The sequence below is a fragment of the Typha angustifolia genome, chromosome 11 (genome assembly GCF_048772165.1).
Source record: "Typha angustifolia cultivar Huaian chromosome 11, ASM4877216v1, whole genome shotgun sequence".
NCBI lineage: Eukaryota > Viridiplantae > Streptophyta > Magnoliopsida > Poales > Typhaceae > Typha > Typha angustifolia.
The window spans coordinates 12,130,142-12,149,663 of record NC_133249.1 but is presented as its reverse complement, the minus strand read 5'-3'; the positions used below and the strand labels follow the sequence as shown (position 1 = coordinate 12,149,663).

General features: G+C 32.8%; 1 protein-coding gene across 1 annotated transcript; it reads left to right on the top strand.

The window, feature by feature from the left end:
* The first annotated feature begins 5,742 nt into the window (after positions 1-5,742).
* Positions 5,743-7,122, top strand: LOC140770675 (uncharacterized). Its single transcript, XM_073111923.1, has one exon. It carries the CDS (start codon positions 5,875-5,877, stop codon positions 6,832-6,834), a length of 960 nt encoding a protein of 319 aa, XP_072968024.1. The 5' UTR covers positions 5,743-5,874; the 3' UTR covers positions 6,835-7,122.
* Positions 7,123-19,522: the final 12,400 nt, after the last annotated feature.

Here is a 19,522-nt window from a genome sequence, read left to right as displayed (position 1 = left end):
TGCCATTAATTTTTTTCTATTAAAAGGAGAGATGCTAAGTGGTTAATTAATCGCTGTCATAGTGATACGATTCTATCCATATTGGCTCCACGCGTGATATTGGGTTCATGGGAATGAGCCTTTTTACCTAGTTAAGTATGTAGAAACAATAAAATCAATTTTTACCATGGTGCGTTCGAACGCAAGGACCGCGTTCGAACGAGGCCGTTCAAACGCCTGCATCGCGTTTGCATCGACAGAGAATGGAAATTTCGCTTTTGAACGCAATCGGGCGCGTTCGAACACACCGCAACGAAAGTATAGGTTAAGTTAGGGTTGTTTGGGGTATTTTTATGTTAATTATGGAATCTTTAGGGTGAATCTATATATATGTGGAGGAAACCATAATTGAGATTTTTTTTATCTAGATTGGAATTGGCTTTAGCCTCATCTCCTTCTCTCTTAATTCTAGCCATTGGCTCTCTCTTCCACCTCCCTTCTTCCACCGCCCAAGTCTTTAGTCGGCTTCTTCCAGCCTCTAACCTCCCTCTTTCACAACAACTTCTCCCCCTTCACACCACAACTAATCCTAACATTCATATAGCCATTGGAGGGCTATCAAGTTAGGATCCAAGATTTAAAACTGTTGCGGATCGGATTAGGCCGGTTCATAACATAGAAATCTTAAGGCATCAAAAGCGAGAATACAACTGAGGTCAGAGGGAAGCAAGTATTGCTCATTCCCTTAAAAAAATAAAGGAATGTCGCCTACCAAAACGAATAGCTCAATCAGCTAGCATGTTATAAATCCAACCAACATGAATAATAAAAAAAAAATATTGGACAAAAGTTTACATTGGTGAATAATGTCATGGATCACCCATGAGGTCTTTAGTGTTGTTAATAGCATTAACCACAATAACAGAGTTGCCTATCAAAGTGGTTTTTTTTTTTTAAATGGTGTTCTATTACTATGGTGATGCCTTATAAGAGAGCTAGGGTCTCTGCTTCTATAGCGGAGGCTACTGAGATTGCGCTAGCAAAGACAAAATAAATTTTAGCGTTGTTGTTCCAAGCAATTAGACCAAAGCCACTGGACATGTCTAATGGGTTCCAATAATAGAGTTGCCTTTTCAAAGTGATTATTTTTTTCAAAATGGTGTTCTACTACTAAGTGATGCCTTATAAGAGAGCTAGGGTCTCTGCTTCTATAGTGGAGGCTACTAAGATTGCATTAGCAAAGACAAAATAAACTTCAGCGTTGTTGTTCCAAGTAATTAGCCCAAAGCCACTAGATATGTCTAATGGGTTCCAAGATCCATCAAAATTCGGTCAGACAAGACACAAGGCATGAGCCTCCCAATGAAACACATTGTGAGCTGTAGCCCTTTCTGTCATAGTATTTTATGGTCATTTGCATGGCTATCTATGTCGTGTGGTGAGGTTTGCTTTGGATTCATTGGAAGCAAATTTTGTTTCTAGCCTTCTAGAGCATCTAGATGGTGGTTATCACTGTAGCCATAAGCTTCCCTTGATCACCCCAAAGGTGACTCCAAACATAATTGCCAATTGACATCTAAGGTAAACATTATACAAGGTTGTGGGCAATGACCTCTCATACCTCAATAGCAAACCTGGAAGGAGCACTTTGGTGGGAACTCTTTACCATATAACTTTATAGAGGAAAGTTTTTACCCTTGGATATACTCTTAATTTTCAAACTGTTTTCCATTCTAGCTCTATCAATTCAAACTTGGGTTTTAATTGAGTATAGATGGATTTGGTTGTAGCTCTCTCTTTCAGGTCAGACCACCAAATCTATTTATTCTTAATGGACCCAATCCTAAGGGTTAGAATAGCATTTTTGAGAGTTGACCCAAAGGCGGTACCAATTTTAGGCTTATTCCAACAGCCATTAACGATAAGTTCGAGACCATAGTTTCATGATTTAAAATAATTGGTATCTATATATGAGGGTTTTCAAGCCAGGGGTTCAACAATGACCCAAAGATCCTCGAAGATGCTAATCTTAAATAGTGCCATCACCCAGCAATTGTTTAATACTCTCTTTCATATTACAAATGGCGATCTATAAGGCCCTCCAAGCCTAGGAAGTACCTTTGAGCTTGACGACTCAGTAGTCCAAAATTCAATATTTACATATCTTGATGTTCACCCAAAAAGCTGAATTGTTGTTTAGAAATTTAAAAACATATTTTTTTTTTCATCAAAAAGAACATTTTTGGCCAACTGCAAGCTCCTAACAGTAAGACCACCCTCAAATTTAGGTCTAGTGACCTTAGACCAATTGACAAGGTGTCGACATTTTTTATTTTTGCCCTTTTCCCATAGGAACCCTCTCGCAAGTTTAGTCACCTAGTCTAGAATATAATCTAAAACCCACGAACAAGCAAGCTAATAATTCGGAATAGATATCATGGTGGAGTTTATCAAGAATTGTCTAACAAAGTATCCCGCTTCCACCTAACCAACTTATTGGCCATCCTATTGATAATCTCTTACAAGAATGCGACTAGGAGAAATTTGACCACCCAAAGTAAACACTAGATTTATTAAGGTTAACTCTTTGGTTAGGGGAGGAGAGGATAGCACCACCAAAGTAAACACTCGATTTATTAAGGTTAATTCTTTGGTTAGTCAATGTATTGTATTTATCAAGCACTAGTTTAATAGCTTTTGTCGAGGCTTGGCTAACTTCAGCCATAATATGAATAACATCCGCAAATAGCAAGTGATTAAGGTTGGGCTGATCAGTGCCCATAGAGAAACCTCTCAAGTTTCCTCGTACATTTTCCTCGTTAAGGAGAAAAAAAAAAGGATTTAGAAGCAGATGATAAATAAATACGAGGACAAGGGATTATATGAGGGTCACGAGCCCACACGGCACATGCAATGCACAAGGCAACCTAGTTAATTGCTGATGATCAAGTAAATCATATATCAATACCATAATTTAATCATCAACATCTAAACAATAAATGGCTAACATAATGGTATCAACAAAATACTAATAACCTTAATAGGACTCCACATAAGCTATAATATATTATTAAGAGCATCTCACTATTATATATATACAACAGTTATATATACATAATACATTAAGTATAAAGTTGCATATTTATAGTAACAACAAAGATATAGACAATACTGTAAAAAAACTGATACATCATATAATATCAACTTATCTAACATATCGCACTAATAGTATTCTACTTCCTCACACTAGCAAGGTCCCTAGAGGAGCGTCCCTCTCAATCTGCTTAACTAGTTTTTTTTTTAAAATAAAAAATGAGGTCATGAGCTAAAGGCGGAGTGAATAGACCACCTTATTTTAAATTAGTGATTCCAAATAAAGAGTAAATTTATATACTAAATTATATGAATCAGAAATAAGCATTATGCCATGAATGAGTATATAAATATATCCTCAATAATATATAAATATATAATAGATATCCTAATATAACTGATCAAATATATAATTCTTATCAATGTATGCATAAATCTCTAGTCATACTATTATCATAACTCTCTCAAGTATAACATGAATAATGTATGTTGATCATGACCATGCTATGATATCACATGCAATTATATGTGATTCATAATAACTACTCGATAATCAAGTATATCGTATGATAATGGCAGCTATTCTAAGTGGTCTGAGCCAGGCGAAGGAACTAGAGGAAGAGAGAGAAATGAGAGAATGAGAGAATGAGAGAAAAAGAAAGAGAAAATTAGAAAGAAAAAGAAAGAGAAAATTAGAGAGAGAGGGAGAGCTATGGTGGTGGTGTGGTGGCGACGGAGTGGCCGGTGGGTTTAGTCTCACTTCCAAGAGTGAAAAAGTTTATACTTAATAAAAATTTTATACATACCCTTATTTGCATGTATATCCCTCAAAACTTTTGTATGGATACTATTTGGACTTAACCGACAGATAAAATTTAAAATAATATAGACATGCAAAGACAAAAATATCATTATTTTAACTTTTATAATTTTCTTAGTTAATGGTATGTTTTATTATTTTCTATTAAATTATTAAGATTTAACTTGAAAAGCAACTAATAGATATGTACGCAAATAATATATATTCCGAAGGATATACATATAAATAGTCAAATTTAGAGATATATACAAGCAAATAATGAATTTTTTTAAGAGTGTAAAATAATAATAATAATAATAATAATAAACTCTTAATTTATTGACAGAAGAATTATGAGACACAATGTCGATAAAATATGATATACTGACTCTTTCCCATCTTACAAAAAAATGATTTTCTTTGCATGTACATCCTTCTATAATCTCTTACTTGTATTTATACCCCTTCAAAGTTGATATTCACATTATATCTCTTAAAATATTTGATTTTTAAATAGATACCCCCTAAAACTTTTATTTTCTTTATGACTACCTCTCACATTTAAGTCATTAAATTAACTACAAATAACAGAAATACTATTGTTTTCATTTATTTTATATTCATTTAAAGTATCTATCTCTCTTCATCTACTAAATTACTAGGCATTTAACTTATAGATCTCAGAACGTAAATCTCAAAAACCTTGAGTTTTGAAAAGTATATGTACAAATATAAATTTAAAAAGGTACATACGTAAATAAAGCTTTAAAAATACCCCTCTAATATTTATATATAAAATAAAAACTCATAATCATAATGATGAACTAATACGACTTAGGCCGGAGAGATGACCTAAGCTAGGAAATTCTAATCACATAAAAGTTTCCCGACAATAGAAAAAAATGATGGGAATAAAGTCTCATAAAAACCAAAGGCAAAGATCTCGCCACCGCACCTAATTAACAAGCAAGGCAAGTACACCTTTCTGGACTAATGCATACCCACCACGAATCCTTAGTTATGTTATGTTGCATGATTTGGACTAGACGTCATATCTTGTTCGTTTCTTGGATGGAAACTCTTTTTTAAAGCACTTGAACCAACCAGTCACTAGATATGTTCAATACCTAAAACCAACAAAAATCTTACACCTATTCGATCTGGAATGGGGGGGGGTATTTTGTATTGGTATCAACCTTTTGGACTTTGGCTACCTGCTGATAAATGAACAATATCTGACTTCCATGTATCGTGTTAATAAATGACTCGTATACTATATGTTATTAGATACAGGTACAGAGTACATTGTTCTTTTTGTAACTACTATATAAAAGGATGTCATTCTCCTAGCATTATCTCACTCATGACTCATTTAAATATAAACTAATCCCTCAAAAAATGTTGTTAATTTCTAAACTTTTGCTAGTGAAGAAAAGAAAAGAACCTTCATTTATTTATTTATTATTTAATTATATCTGTTTACCTTTATTTGTTAGTGATATTATGTGAGTAATGTGTGATCACTTTTAAACATTTTAATGATTATTCTTTAAAGGAAAAAATGATTCCTAAAGTTATCATTCGAAATAGATAGAAAGGATGAGAGATCTTAAACCGTTAAGAGGATAAAATATTATAAAATATAAATACGAGAATTTATAGAAAAATTAGCAATAATCCATATATATTGTAATTAAGTCTGTTATACATAATATGTATTCAGAGATAGAAAATCGAAAATAAAGTTGATGGGGTATCTTTTTCTCTCTTTATTTCACAACTATTACTATCAACAAACAAGATAGTAAAGAGTAGTTTGTGGGCAAATAGCATTATTCATATAATATATTCAGAGGTACAAAATTCCAAAATAAATTTTAGCGGTAGTCGTCTCTATCAATGACCAACTAACACTGTAAATAATCTTCCAGACCAACAAAACCCTGCCCCTCTCTCCGGCTCTTTCTCTCCCTCTCTCTGACTCCTCTCTCTCTCTGCGAGCCATGAAACCTCGTCTCCTACCCCTTTCATCTTCATCTCCTCCCCTCTCCCCCACCTCCTATCGCAAACTCATTACGCAAACCACCATTTCCCTCCTCCTCTTCTCCCTTGGATACACTCTCGGCTTCCTCTCCTCCTCCTCCTCTTCCTCTCCTCCTCCCTTCTCTTCTCCATCCCAATCTGATTCCAACTCCACCATTCCATCCCTATCAGTAGATCTCTTCCGCTTCCGCACCAAGTGCGCCGACCCCATCCCCCAGTCCTCGATTCTCTCCACGATCCTAAACAATTCTTTCGACGGCGCCTCGCCGTTCTTGGGTTTCCCCTCTCCGGAGACTTCTTCGCTTATCCTCCCGCCGCGATCCAACCCCCGGGGCTGGGGCTCCACCGGCGCCGTCTTCCGCGACCTAATCGAATCCCTTCGCCCCTCCACCATCATCGAGCTCGGCTCCTTCCTCGGGGCCTCTGCCCTCCACATGGCCGCCGTCACCCGCGGCCTCTCCCTCCCCGCCCTCATCCTCTGCGTCGACGACTTCCGGGCATGGCCCGGCTTCCGCCGTCGCATCCGCCGCGACGTCCCTCCAGGCCGTTGGGGCGACTCCCTCCTCCTGCCACAATTCATGGCCAACGTCGCTGCCGCGGGGGAGGCCTCGAGGGTCGTGCCGCTGCCGTTCTCCACGGCGGCCGCGCTCGCGGCGCTCTGCGACTGGGGAATCTACGGCGACCTCATCGAGGTGGACGCGGGGCACGACTTCCACTCGGCGTGGGCGGACATTAATCGGGCGTACGCGATTTTGCGGCCCGGTGGTGTATTATTCGGCCACGACTACCATACCATCGCCGATAACCGAGGGGTGCGACGTGCCGTGACGCTATTCGCTAAGGTCAAGGGGCTCCAGGTGCGGGGCCACGGTGAGCACTGGGTCCTCTCGGCCAAGCCTCTTAACGAGTCCCTTTGGTAGTTAATGTAATTTTTGTACCATAATTATGGTATTAAAAGTTATATATCTAAGTATAAAGAATAGTGCGTGTAATAAAGAATACATATTAGAAAATGGGAAGGAAACATAACAACCATCTTGATAACAATTTGTCCTGTTTGCTTGATTTTTTATTTTTCATTTTTATTTTTATAGATTACGTGATATTGGCTGCTGTTTAATTAGCGTTGTCTCATTTGATCTAGATCGTTTGGTGCATGTTTTTTAATCATTTATATATTTAAATAGTCCATCTATGAAGGAGAAAAAGATGTAGTGGTTGATTAATTTTATGATTACATCTTATTCATTTATCTGCAATTGATTTAGGGGTGGAAAAGAAACAAGTGAAATGCTTTATCTCTGATAGACTGATACAGTTGAAAAGCAAGTAATAAAACTGTAAAGATGTCATTGATAAAGAATGAAAATATAGATTTAGTGATATTATGGATCTAATTAATGATTATTATTTTTAGAAAATTTGTATTCAACACTACATCATTTTATATATCTGGAGTTAATAAGATATACTAACTGAATTTAACTAAACTTCTCTAAATTTAAGTTAAATGTACTAAGAGAAATACAATTACCTAGCTTAAACTCATTTTCACACTAAGAAATTCATTTCCTTTATAACAGGTATATAGCATATAGAAAATAAACCTACACTGTCACTCTAGCGGTTATTAAATTCGTGATATCAAACTCAATTAAATCCAAATTATATGAATCAAGTATACCCAAATCAAAATGACTTATTCCATGGGGTTTAATTAAACTAACACAAATGAGTACAAATATTAGATTAGGTTAATTTGATACCGCAAACTTAATAGTTCACTTTGAAATCTAAAGAAGGAGCCATTTGACATTCTTCACTTGCACCAACTTCATAAGGACCGATAATAATTTGATGAGAGCGAATACATTCACATGTTGCTATATTTTCATTGTTACATGAATGTCCACCATTATTACTTCCTAATAACTTATACAATAATACATTTTGTGATGGCTACCGTAGCACTTTACTACTCCACTTTTCTTAATTAGCTGATATTAAGTACCACCATATTTTTTAACAAACCTCAACTCCCCTTAGTTGATTTTTTTTTCAAAGTCCATCCCCAACATGGTGTCCATGTTTAGAGAACTTTCCTCCGTGTAAACTAAATTTGTGACTAAATAATTATAAATTTCTATACAATGTGGATAATAAACTAATAGTTTTATCATCATTTATCCATCTCTATTTTACCCATAAAAGACCTTAGGAATTCGTTTGAATAATCTTCTCTTTATAAAAACCTAGTTGGCATTAAATGGGATTTGGTACATACACTCTAGCTTTGTCTTTCTTTAATAGATATCTTATTTGATTTTCTCTCTATAAAATAAAGTGTCATGGTTGATCTTAGAGATTTAGTAGATGAATATTAAACCTTCAAATCTCAAACTTTCTTCTTCATTAAGTTTCTCCATCTTAATTTGACTTTTACTATTAAGGCAATTCTTTAAACATCTTACACTCAAAACCATAAAACTCTAATATCTTTTATAAAAAATAATAACCAATTTCAATTCCACTAGAATCAAAATAGTTTTAATAATGAAGTAGCTAGCGACATTGATAAAGAAGTAATCAGTGCAAGATCCAACTCAACAACTCGTTGTTGCATCGAATGAGCTAAAGATGGCTAACATGAAGAGAATGGAAAAATGTCATCATTGAACCCGGTATGATCTTTTCAACTCAGATGAACATCAAGTCTAGCTATCTATCAAAGATGGTACTCTCCTTTCGGATGCATTTGAATATTGTGAGTTGGTTGACTCTCTCTAATATTTGACACTCACTTGACTAGACATCTCCTATGATATGCATATATTGTCCAATTCATGAGTGCCTCTCACATGAAATTTGATTGTTGTCAAATGAATTCTTTATTATTTAAAATTGAATTTGGACTCATCTTTCGTCTCTTCACTAGTGCGCTTTATCTCAACGCCTACTCTAATGTTGATTGAGCTGGTTGCTTAAATACTTGTCACTTCATCAATAGCTTATGTGTCTTCCTTGTACCCAATAACATCCCCTGGTCCTCTAAGAAACAATTACTATCTCTCAAGTGTCGAATTTTAATATTGCACTCTTGCCATCAATTATGCTAAGACTATTTGGCTAGCTTATATCCTTTTTGATCTTTCCTTTCTAATGATAAAAACACACCACTTTTCACTTTAACAACCTAGGCCCAATTTACATAGCTTCTCAATCATGTCCTTCCATGCACATATGAAATATATTGGGCTAGATTATCACTTTGTACGAGAGTATATCACCTCAGGCACTTACTATTTTCTATTTATTCTTTCGTTTAATTATTCAATGGATCTCTTCAAAAAAGATCTTCATAAGCATTTGTATTATCTTTTACATTCTAAACTTGTCTACCTATAGCCGTCAAGTTTGTGGGGGAGTGTTAACCTAACATCTAACTGTCCTTAGTTGTGTTAAGCAATCTAGTAATTATTTTTCCTACTATCCTTATAGTGGTACTTTCTTAGTTTGGTTGCATTATTTACGTTGTTAACTTTTCATATTTTTATAATAAATCCATTTTACTATAGAATTATTTTATTATAATTGAACTATTATAATATCTATATGGGTATGACGTTAATAGAAATTTGATTTTATAAAATTGCCCTATACTCATAATACATATTTGATTTTATTAAATTTTCTTCTACCCATTTACAGAAGTGGTGGTGGGTAGCTCGTTAGCAAGCGAAATAAAAAAAAATTATTCTGTATAAACTTTCGTATACTAGCATAACAAGAAAATAATCACTTATCTTAATACTAATATAGTAATACCTACTTTTCTTTTCTCTCCTCTTTTATTCAACATTTTTATATTTACTAATTATTATTAACCTTTGAAAATATATCACTTTAATTAACTTTTATTTTAGTCACTCGTTATCTCTCGTTCCACTTTATTTTTTCTCTCATCTTCTTATCTATATCTTATAAAGAGTATTTTAGTTATTTATTAAACTATAATTTTAACTTTATATCATATCAAGTATAATTATTATACACTACACAACAAAGAAACATAGTAGTAACTTATACTAGAATTAAAATTTAGCATAACTATAATATTATTAAATTAAAATAAGATTTTAATTGATAGAAAGGCTTGCAAAAATTATAGTAGACCATCTACTCCAATGATACATGTTCATATATAGTTCATTATAATTCTCAATCCGTATTAGAAAAAAATATATAAATCCAAGAAAGTTAGCAAAAAGGCTTAGGAGGTTGCATTTAAAATGAGAATCCAAGGAAAAAAATATTGGAGATGGCGTTAACCAAAACAAATAAAATAAGACATTATGAATATATTGCAATGATAATGATAACCACCTTATTAATTTTAAGATATAAATATACTGTATTAATGCAATTGACAACTCACATGATAATATATAATATAAAAAAATAATAATAAATATCAGAAATCGATTTCAATATAAATATTAGAATAATCTTAGGCCACTAGAGGTAATGAGATAGAATTCAGTTAATTAAAGACTTATATTGTAAGAGGGCACCTGAATTCGAATTTTAATAACATTGATATTTAGTGAGATACTATTAAATTTTCACTTCTCTCAAACTGAATTACTCTCATTATTTTATATATTATGAATATTTAGAAATTTTACTATGTGAATAAGAGCAATTTAAATTTTTATTAAAATTTTAACATAGAATTCATATATATATATATATATATATATATATATATATATATATATATGTGTGTGTGTGTGTGTGTGTGAGAGAGAGAGAGAGAATGTAGACTTTTTTTTCAGTAGGAATTAGCAATATAATTTAAATAGTTAAATATATAAATAAATTTCTATATAAAAAAACTGCATATATGGAAAGTCTCAAAAATCTGAAATTAATATGCGCACTCTAAAATTAGTTATATATGAAAAATTGTATATATGGAAAGTCTCAAAATTTTAAAATTAATTTGCGCACTTTAAAATTAGTTAAAAATATTATATATATATTTAAAATTATTTATGTACATTATAGATCTGCTAAAGTAGTAGATGAAGCATTTTTATCACTTTTGATCTTAGCTAAATTATATTGAGACCCACTTAATTATAACTTAGTATTCCTTATATTGTTGAAGAAAAGATATATACTTAAAACCCTATACTATTTAAATAATTTAAAATAACCCTCCTATTGGCCTACAATTTGTCTTTCTTTAAATTGACATATGAGTCAACCAAATTTTCATACTCATTTGTGCTGAAAGTGCTTTTCATCTTTCTCCCTAAACTTATGTTAAAGATATTTATACTCTCTTCCCCTCAATCTTTATTAATCCTCTACCTTTCCACTCCTTCTAATAATTTTCTTTCCCAATAGCTATTATTTTTCCACATCTCAATCTCCTTCCTACTCTCAACTTTACTCTTCTTTCCTATCTTCACATCTCTCTCTCTCTCTCTCTCAATTTTATGGCCAATCCCAAATTCTATGGCACTATTTCTTTGAATTTCTCTCTTCATTTTTATTTTTCTATCTCAATTTCTCTCCCTCTCAATCCCTATCAAACTCGGTCACCTTTTAAAAAAAAAAATAGAAACGTTGTTGGCAAACTAATTAGCAGCTTGATTAGCTTGTTGGTAAGTATAAATAACTTACTAATTATTAAAATTGCTAGTTAAAATTTTAATGTGCCGTAAAAAATAAACGAAGAATCTCATCTTTCTATGTGAAAACGAGTAAAAATTTATGAGGTCAAAATATAACTATTCCTATTTTTTATATATTCTATGTGCATTAATATGCCTTCAATTCCACTTTACTTCAGTCCTAATTAATCTTTAGGTGAACTGATCATAAAATAGAATAAAGCTAGTGTATGTTCCACTTTGCTTCAGTCCCAAACTAAGGCATCGGAAGAAGTACTTGGGGGTCTAATCGAATAAATTATTTCCACAAACTTTCGGTAATTAATATTAATCTTCCATTCCTTTGCTTGCTTTACACAACGCACGAATTCCTATGGAGATTAGATTAGAAGGTGAAATATGTATATATATATATAGTGATGGCCCAAATCTCTTTGGCTAGGCCTGGCCCAGATCCAGAATGGGACTAGGGGTGTAAATTGTAATCGAGTAGAGCTTGATCGAACCAAGTTAATTTCAAGCTTTAATGAAAATTAATTTCATTAATACCATATCATAGGTATGCATAATTTCACCATAGTATAGAGTTTATATTTTAGAAGAGAGTCATGAATAGGAATGAGAACAATTAAATAGTCGGATAATTAACTTTTCACCTTTCTAAACTATTGTTCTTTTCACAATGACATTTTAAACTATTTTTTAGTACATAATTATTCCCTAAATTATCGACAAAATTTTATTATGAGACAATCTTTGGATAGAAACAGGTAAGAGAAATCTAAGGGAAGAAGTGAATAATATCTAATTCTATTAGATTTTGTGTCTAAGTTTTCCTCATCTATTACTCTAGTTGGACTCAATCTAAAGGTAGTCTAAGTTGGACCGAGGGCCCAAGCCCGTGATTCTGCCATCAATGAAAGGAAACTTAAAATGGGTCTGTAAATAGGTGAAGCAAAGCTGAATACAACACTTGAGAAATGCCAAAATGTGAGTAGCATAATTGGGCCACCCTTCCATTGAACTGAACTAATGCAAAGGTTTTTCATGGACAGACGTTTTCTTTTTTTTTCTTTTTTTCATAAACAGGCTTGTTTTGTTTGTATCGTGTAAAGAAATCAAGACGGAACAAACATATTTTAAGTTTTAGCTTGCAATTTTTATAACCGCATTTAGACAAAGTCACTGGCATCTGGATGTCACTCTAAGAGTACTCTTATGACAGCAAAAGAAAGTTTAGGTTCTAAAACGAACTTTGATGGTTTTTTTTTAATTCCCCTATTATAAAACTCAGGTATTTTTTTATCTTTTTTTAAAGAAATTAAGGACAAAGGGTGGAGCAGCCGTGCAAGTGAGAACTCGAAATATTTAGTCCCAATTTAGAGAGTTTTCTAGTTCACTCACAAAGCATATTTATTGAACTATGATGAGCATTTTTTTGAATACTCGAGCTTCAACCGAGGATAATAGAATTATGGAGGAGCTAAATCATCCATCTATCACTATCAACCTATTATGGTTGAGGAGTTGATCCGAAGCATAGTGCTTATCTATTAATAGAGGTCTTTTACTTCACAAAAATAGTTAATCATATTGTTATTTACTTAATCACTATCGACACATTCTGGTTCTTTTTCTTTTTTTTTTTTGACTTGGACTTATACCTTTCATATCTCTAAACCTAATTGGTGTTGGAATTCTATCTCCTCCGAAATTGTATACTTGTCTGACTGCATTGGTTACACTTAGTGAACTAATTTCCACATACCTACTTTTCTTCTAAGGATAGAAACAGGGTAGGGTGAATCAACCACACATAGTAATTTATTTGTTGTTTGAAGTGTAGAAATCTTTCACCAAGTCTTTTAGCATACTTGCACCAAACCGGCAAACACTAGCTTGTGACTAAAATGCTTAGATTTCTTCCGGACCAAAGATGCTGATGGCTTGCCTTAGAGAGAATGGCTCAATATATAGTAGTAGTAGTAGTAGTAGTGAGATTACATCCTTAAATGAAAAGATCTAACTAACAATAATATTCTAAAGAAAAATCCTTTTAATGCAATCGCTGATATCCTACATAAGAGGTTGATAATAAACTATTTAAATTAAAATGAGGTAAGTAAAGCAATCGATAATTGAATTCAGAAATTGACTCAAAGGACATTCAATGTGTAAGACCTGTTCAAGCATCATGTTCTTATTATCAGGCATTAGCGAGTTGATTCCTAATTCCTTTGTTGGGAAATAGGAATTAGGAATTAGGAATTAGGAATTAGGAATTAGGAATTAGGAATTAGGAATTAGATTTGATGTAACCGTGGACTGATGCAATTTAGATTTGAATTCCTAATTTCCTTTGGGAATCTCACTTGCTTACGATGTAGATGTCTATCAATTTCAATGAAAATGAATTTGATGCCAAAATTTCTTTGCCGACTGTTCCAATCTGACTACATTCGACGTTGTGATCTTATTAAATAATTGTCACGTCATTAGCTAATTAATCCCTACACGGTTTGTAGAAGATGTCACAAAAGACAACCAAAGACTTGAAACACAATCCATGGGTGTTACAGCTAAACACTAATTTTGATGTGAATGTGGGTAAGAAAGAGATAAAGAAAACATTATAGATGAAAAGATAATATATGTAATTTCAATCCTGTATTTTATTTTTTTAATTATTAACAGCTTATTATATGAGTATTTATTATTTTCTCTATGCATTTTATGTTTATTTTCTATTTTATTGAGAGAGAGAAAGTCTGTAAGTAAGATATTTTATTTATGCAATCAGACAAAAAGAAAAAGGGAGGTAGATTAAATAAGTCATCATTACTCGGCGAAAAATAATTATACAAGAAGAATTTCATAGTATTAGGTTCAAAAGGTGCACAGAAAAAAAAGAGTAAGAATATTGCCCAACTCACTACACCATCCTATAGATCAATCTCTAACGATTTCGTCATGATCATCGTGGATCCAGGCTAGATAAAAAGCGAATTTCCACAAAATAGAGAAAAATAAATAAAAATTAAGGAAGTTGCTCCTACAGATCCGAAGAGCCTAGACCATAACTGATTCAGTGATGGCTCCTAGTCTCACTCGTGATGGAAAGGAAGAGTGTAGTGGTGATGGAATGTGGGGGAGTGACGGTAGTGAAGAGGCTAGGCCATGGAGAGGAGGGGAGTGGAGTGGCACTGTCGTAGAGGAGGTGGCAATGGATGGAAAGGGAGGACGATGTCGTAGGGAGGAAGCAACCAAGGGAAGGGGAGCGGCGACCTCTACGACTTAGGAAACAGCAACCTCGACAATGCAAGAAACAATAACCCGGCAATGTAGTGAGCAGCAACGACGAAGAAAGGAGAGAGGAAGAGAATGAGAAATTGCAAAAAAAGAGAAAGGAGAAAGAGAAGAGAGAGAAAGAAATAAAAAATCGTCACAAGGGAGAAGGAAATACCCCTCCCCTCCTCCAAGCCGAAGACACTAAGGAGGATAGAGGGTAGAGACCATTTGTATGATTAGCGGTGATGGAGAGAACCAAGGGTGGCTATAAAATTTTTTTCTCCCGAAACCCTATTAGAAAAGGTCTCTACTGTCGATCTTATACATATGATGTTTATTGCCTCAAGATACACTATATAACTAAAGCGAATTAATTTTAGTTATACATTTTCTCACCTATAATACTATAGTTCAAAGAGAACTCCGGTGATATCAGTATTTATATTAGGCTTAACCCTTACTCTCCCCCTTTAGCTAAATCAGTCTTCCTCAAACATTGCCCTTGCCTTTTACTGGACAAAGTGTGGGCTATTATGGTTGGCTTGACCGAGCTCTCCAAATTTCCTTTAAGAAATGAGTTGTGGCTCTTTAGAGATAGCTAGTTATCTATTAGCTAGATCAACGACCATGTGGCTAATTCTGACTAGATAATCCATCATATAGTGTTTGATTGTAAACACGTGCCCTCTAAGTGCTCTTGGATTAAGCTAGGGTTTACTAGCAGGTGAAACAACTTCCTTGTGCATAACCTAGCTCAGCATTCCGTTCGCCGAAGGTCTTCTGACCACTGGTCAGGTGAACAGCTAGACGCCATCTATAATTCTACCTAACTCTATGACAGTGGTCTATTGACATTCTTTATAGAAATAAATAAATAATAAATAAATAAAGAAGAAGAAGAAGAGAGAGAAAGAGTAGAACATGGTAGAGTTGACTGAATGGACATTCAATGTGTAAGATCTATTCAAGCTTCATGTCTTTATAAGGAATGGCGAATTGATGCAGTACTTTGCATTTCTTAATTCTCTTGGGATCCATAATCTCATATGGCGTAACAGTCGATTGATACATTTAGATTTAAAATTCTTAATTTCCTCAGGGATCTCACTTGCTTTAGGATGTAGATGTCTATGATGGAGAACACAATACTAATTTCAAAGAAAATAAAGCTAATCAAAATTTTCCTTTGTCGACTTCTTCCATCTCACTAGGTGAGACGTTGTGATCTTATCAAATATCGTCATGTCATTGATTAATTAATTCCTACGCGGTTTGTAGAACATGTTACAAAGACAACCAAAGACTTTGAAACACAATCCACTAATTTTGACGTGGATGAGATGGGAATGTTGATATGGATACGGATGCTCCAAAGAAAAATACAAGAAAACATTAGTTAATAATAAAAAAAATAATGTACACCCATTTTGCTCTTATATTTTATTATATAAGTATTTATCATTTAACTTCTGTATTCTAAATTTATCGCCTCATAAATGCACTGTATCACGGAGGTGAATTAATCTGAGTTATTCATTTTTCTGCTTCGAAAATATATTCGAAGAGAGTAAAGAATTATAAAGTTGCTAGAGAAAATCAGCACCAAAATCAAAATACGAAAAGAAAGCAAAATAGAAAGAAAAAAATGATTGAAAGAGTTGCCATATTGCCAGTTTAACACTGAATATGTGACATAGAGCAATTAATTAAGGCTTGTACTCCAGCTACAAGGAGATAGATTCTTCCCATCCTTTCCTAGCAGATGATATTTATTTATGTAAATTATTATGGCTATCATGATTCATGAAGCCAAGTACTACTACAAAACACTTCACACTGAAGTGAAGAGTTCAGAGATTAGTTGGTAGTATGATAATTATAAATGGGGAACAGCTTGCTGTTGGAGATGGACATAAATTATGAGCTTGTTTCAGGCCCACAAGCATGCCATATGTTTCAGTCTCACAAGACGAGGTGTTATACTTTCCATCTAAAAATTTGGGCTCTTAAATAGAAAAGAAGAAGATGATGTCAAGTTGGTTCGGTGGCACATCAACCTTTGATGCATTCATGGAACCATTTGGCAGAAGTAGCAGATTAATTTACTACAAGCGTTAATAATATATATCATGAAATTTGATGCTACTTCATTTGGGCTATGGAGAGTTATATTATACCATAATAACTACAGTTTTTTTCATGTGTAAATCTAATTTGAGAACAGTATGGATAGTTTAGTCATTTAGTAACTTACAATATAATATGTAAGCATTAATGAATCACATTGATTCCAATATTTGCACCGTTATTTTTGGTCTGCACTTGTGAAATTGATCTAAACCAAAAGGAGAATTACAAACTAGAGAAATTATATTTCGCTCCTCCACTGTAGTTTGATAGAAATTTAAATGTAGCTTTGGCCAATTTTTATTCAGAGATAATAGTGAGGGAAAGGTAGAGCTAATTAACTTAACCACAGAGGAGGAGTAAAAAGATATATTTCTGTTTACACTCTTATTAGGACAAGGGTAGTGTGACAACAAGTTAATTGTAATACCACCAATAATTAATGCAGGGTATAGACATTTTCATGAATTTAATTTGATGAAAGAAAGATGAAAGAATATGATCTTGTCTCTTTACGAAGTATGTCATAAATGTGCACCATTTTTTAGGGACTAATAAAGAGAAGGCCTACATTATGGCTCCATGTCTTTTTATTATCTATAAGATGGTCCGGTGGGTAAACTACCAACAAATCTCACGGTTAACAAACAAGTACACCAGAAGGACTAAAGAGACTTGTTAATAAAAATAATCAATGTTTATATCTATGGTACATCTAATTATTCACCTCAAAATAATATCTAACTTTGGCCAGGAATTCTCAAGATATACTAGGAAAACAGTAAAAGGAAACTTAAATATGAAGGAGTTATTATTATTATTATTATTATTATTATTATTATTATTATTATTATTATTATTTTTTGAAGAAAAGTGATAACTTAAACAACATTCAAGTTAAATTATTATTATGATATGAGTCTCTTCAGCAATCTCAGAATAATCCCATTTGAATTCGAAATGGAAGAATTGTCTCAGTTGTATTGTATGTTAAATATTATATATAAGTATATGTTGTGTATATATATGTTAAGAAAGATTTAAATATCTTGAGAAAGATATCTTAAAATTATCTAATAAAATAATGCTTACATAAAGATTGAATCACAATAACTACAATGGATATGTATAGAAGGTGATAAAGAATATCTAAGAGTAAACAAGATACTTAGAGATAATTTATAAATTATTAACACAAGTGACTATGACTCCGATAATAACTCTATAATAAGATGATTTCATGTCGTAAGAGTCGCTATTAATCAATAAGTACATCAAAGTTTTAATTTTTACATTTTTTTTGTTTGTAAAGAAAACCATCTATAATCCAAAACAAAAATGAAAATGAGAAATCATAAACCTAAAAAAAATCTTAAAATGCATAAATTATTAACCAATATAAAAAATAATCTCAAACTCAAAAATTATATATATATATAGCTATGGAATATAAATAAGTAATTGAACTCTTCACTAACATATCCCACTAAGGGATCCGAGGTGAGAAAATGTCTTCTTTCCTTAAATAAATTTGTCTAATTTTCAACCCATTATAAGAAGCATATTTAGATTTTTGTATTCCAACCACTATATTCATTCTTATATATCTTAGCATTCTCATACACTTCTCATTATATTTCTTAACATTTGTTTTATAATCAATATGAGAAGTATTAATATAATAACAAGACGATCGAACAAAATAAAAAGAAGAATATACATTACATTTTACTTTCGAAATGATTTGATAATTTGTTATTATATCCTAGCCCTTCCTTTGTGATACAAGTTGTTTCAAATTTTTGGACTCTATAGAAAATTTGTCAAGTGCAATCTTAACATTATATAGCTTATTATTAAGACAATTGACCCTATCAATTTAAGTCTCTTTAAGAAGAATTTGCTCATGCACATTAACCTCAAAAAATTTAACTTTATCTCGTAATGAAGAACTTTCATAAATTAAAGAGTTTGAGTTTAAGATAATGTTATCTAATTTTTCTTGAAACTTTAAATTTTCTTCTACGAGTCTTTATATCTTTCATCACTTTTCGTTTTCTTGCAAGTTTCAGATTAATCATTTATTTTTTGTAGAATTTTTTGTACAATTCATCGTAAGTTCTTTGTATTTCTAAATCATCTTCAAAATTTATAGCATCTGGATTCTGTTCATTTGCACTCAAATATTTATTAGAAAGTTCAATAGATAATTAAAAAATAGTGAAAGTGATATACTTTTTTTTTCGATTCAAAGTCGTCGTCATCAAAATCATCAGTATCTCAAGTGGCTTGTAAAGTCTTGCCCTATCTCTTGAGTGTGCAAATTTTTAGACTTAACAGAAAATTTATCAAATCCAATCTCGGCATTAATGCATAATGCTCTATCATTTTGACTTCTTTTTTCTTTCAGCACTTTGCGTTGTTTTGCAAGTTTCAGATTAATCTTTTTTCTCTTGTAAAATTCTTTGTACAATTCATTATAAGCTCTTTGTAATTCTGAATTATTTCCATA

What these genes read in the sequence shown, in the direction of transcription:
- LOC140770675 (XM_073111923.1), top strand. Translation starts at nt 5,875, where the DNA reads ATGAAACCTCGTCTCCTACCCCTTTCATCTTCATCTCCTCCCCTCTCC.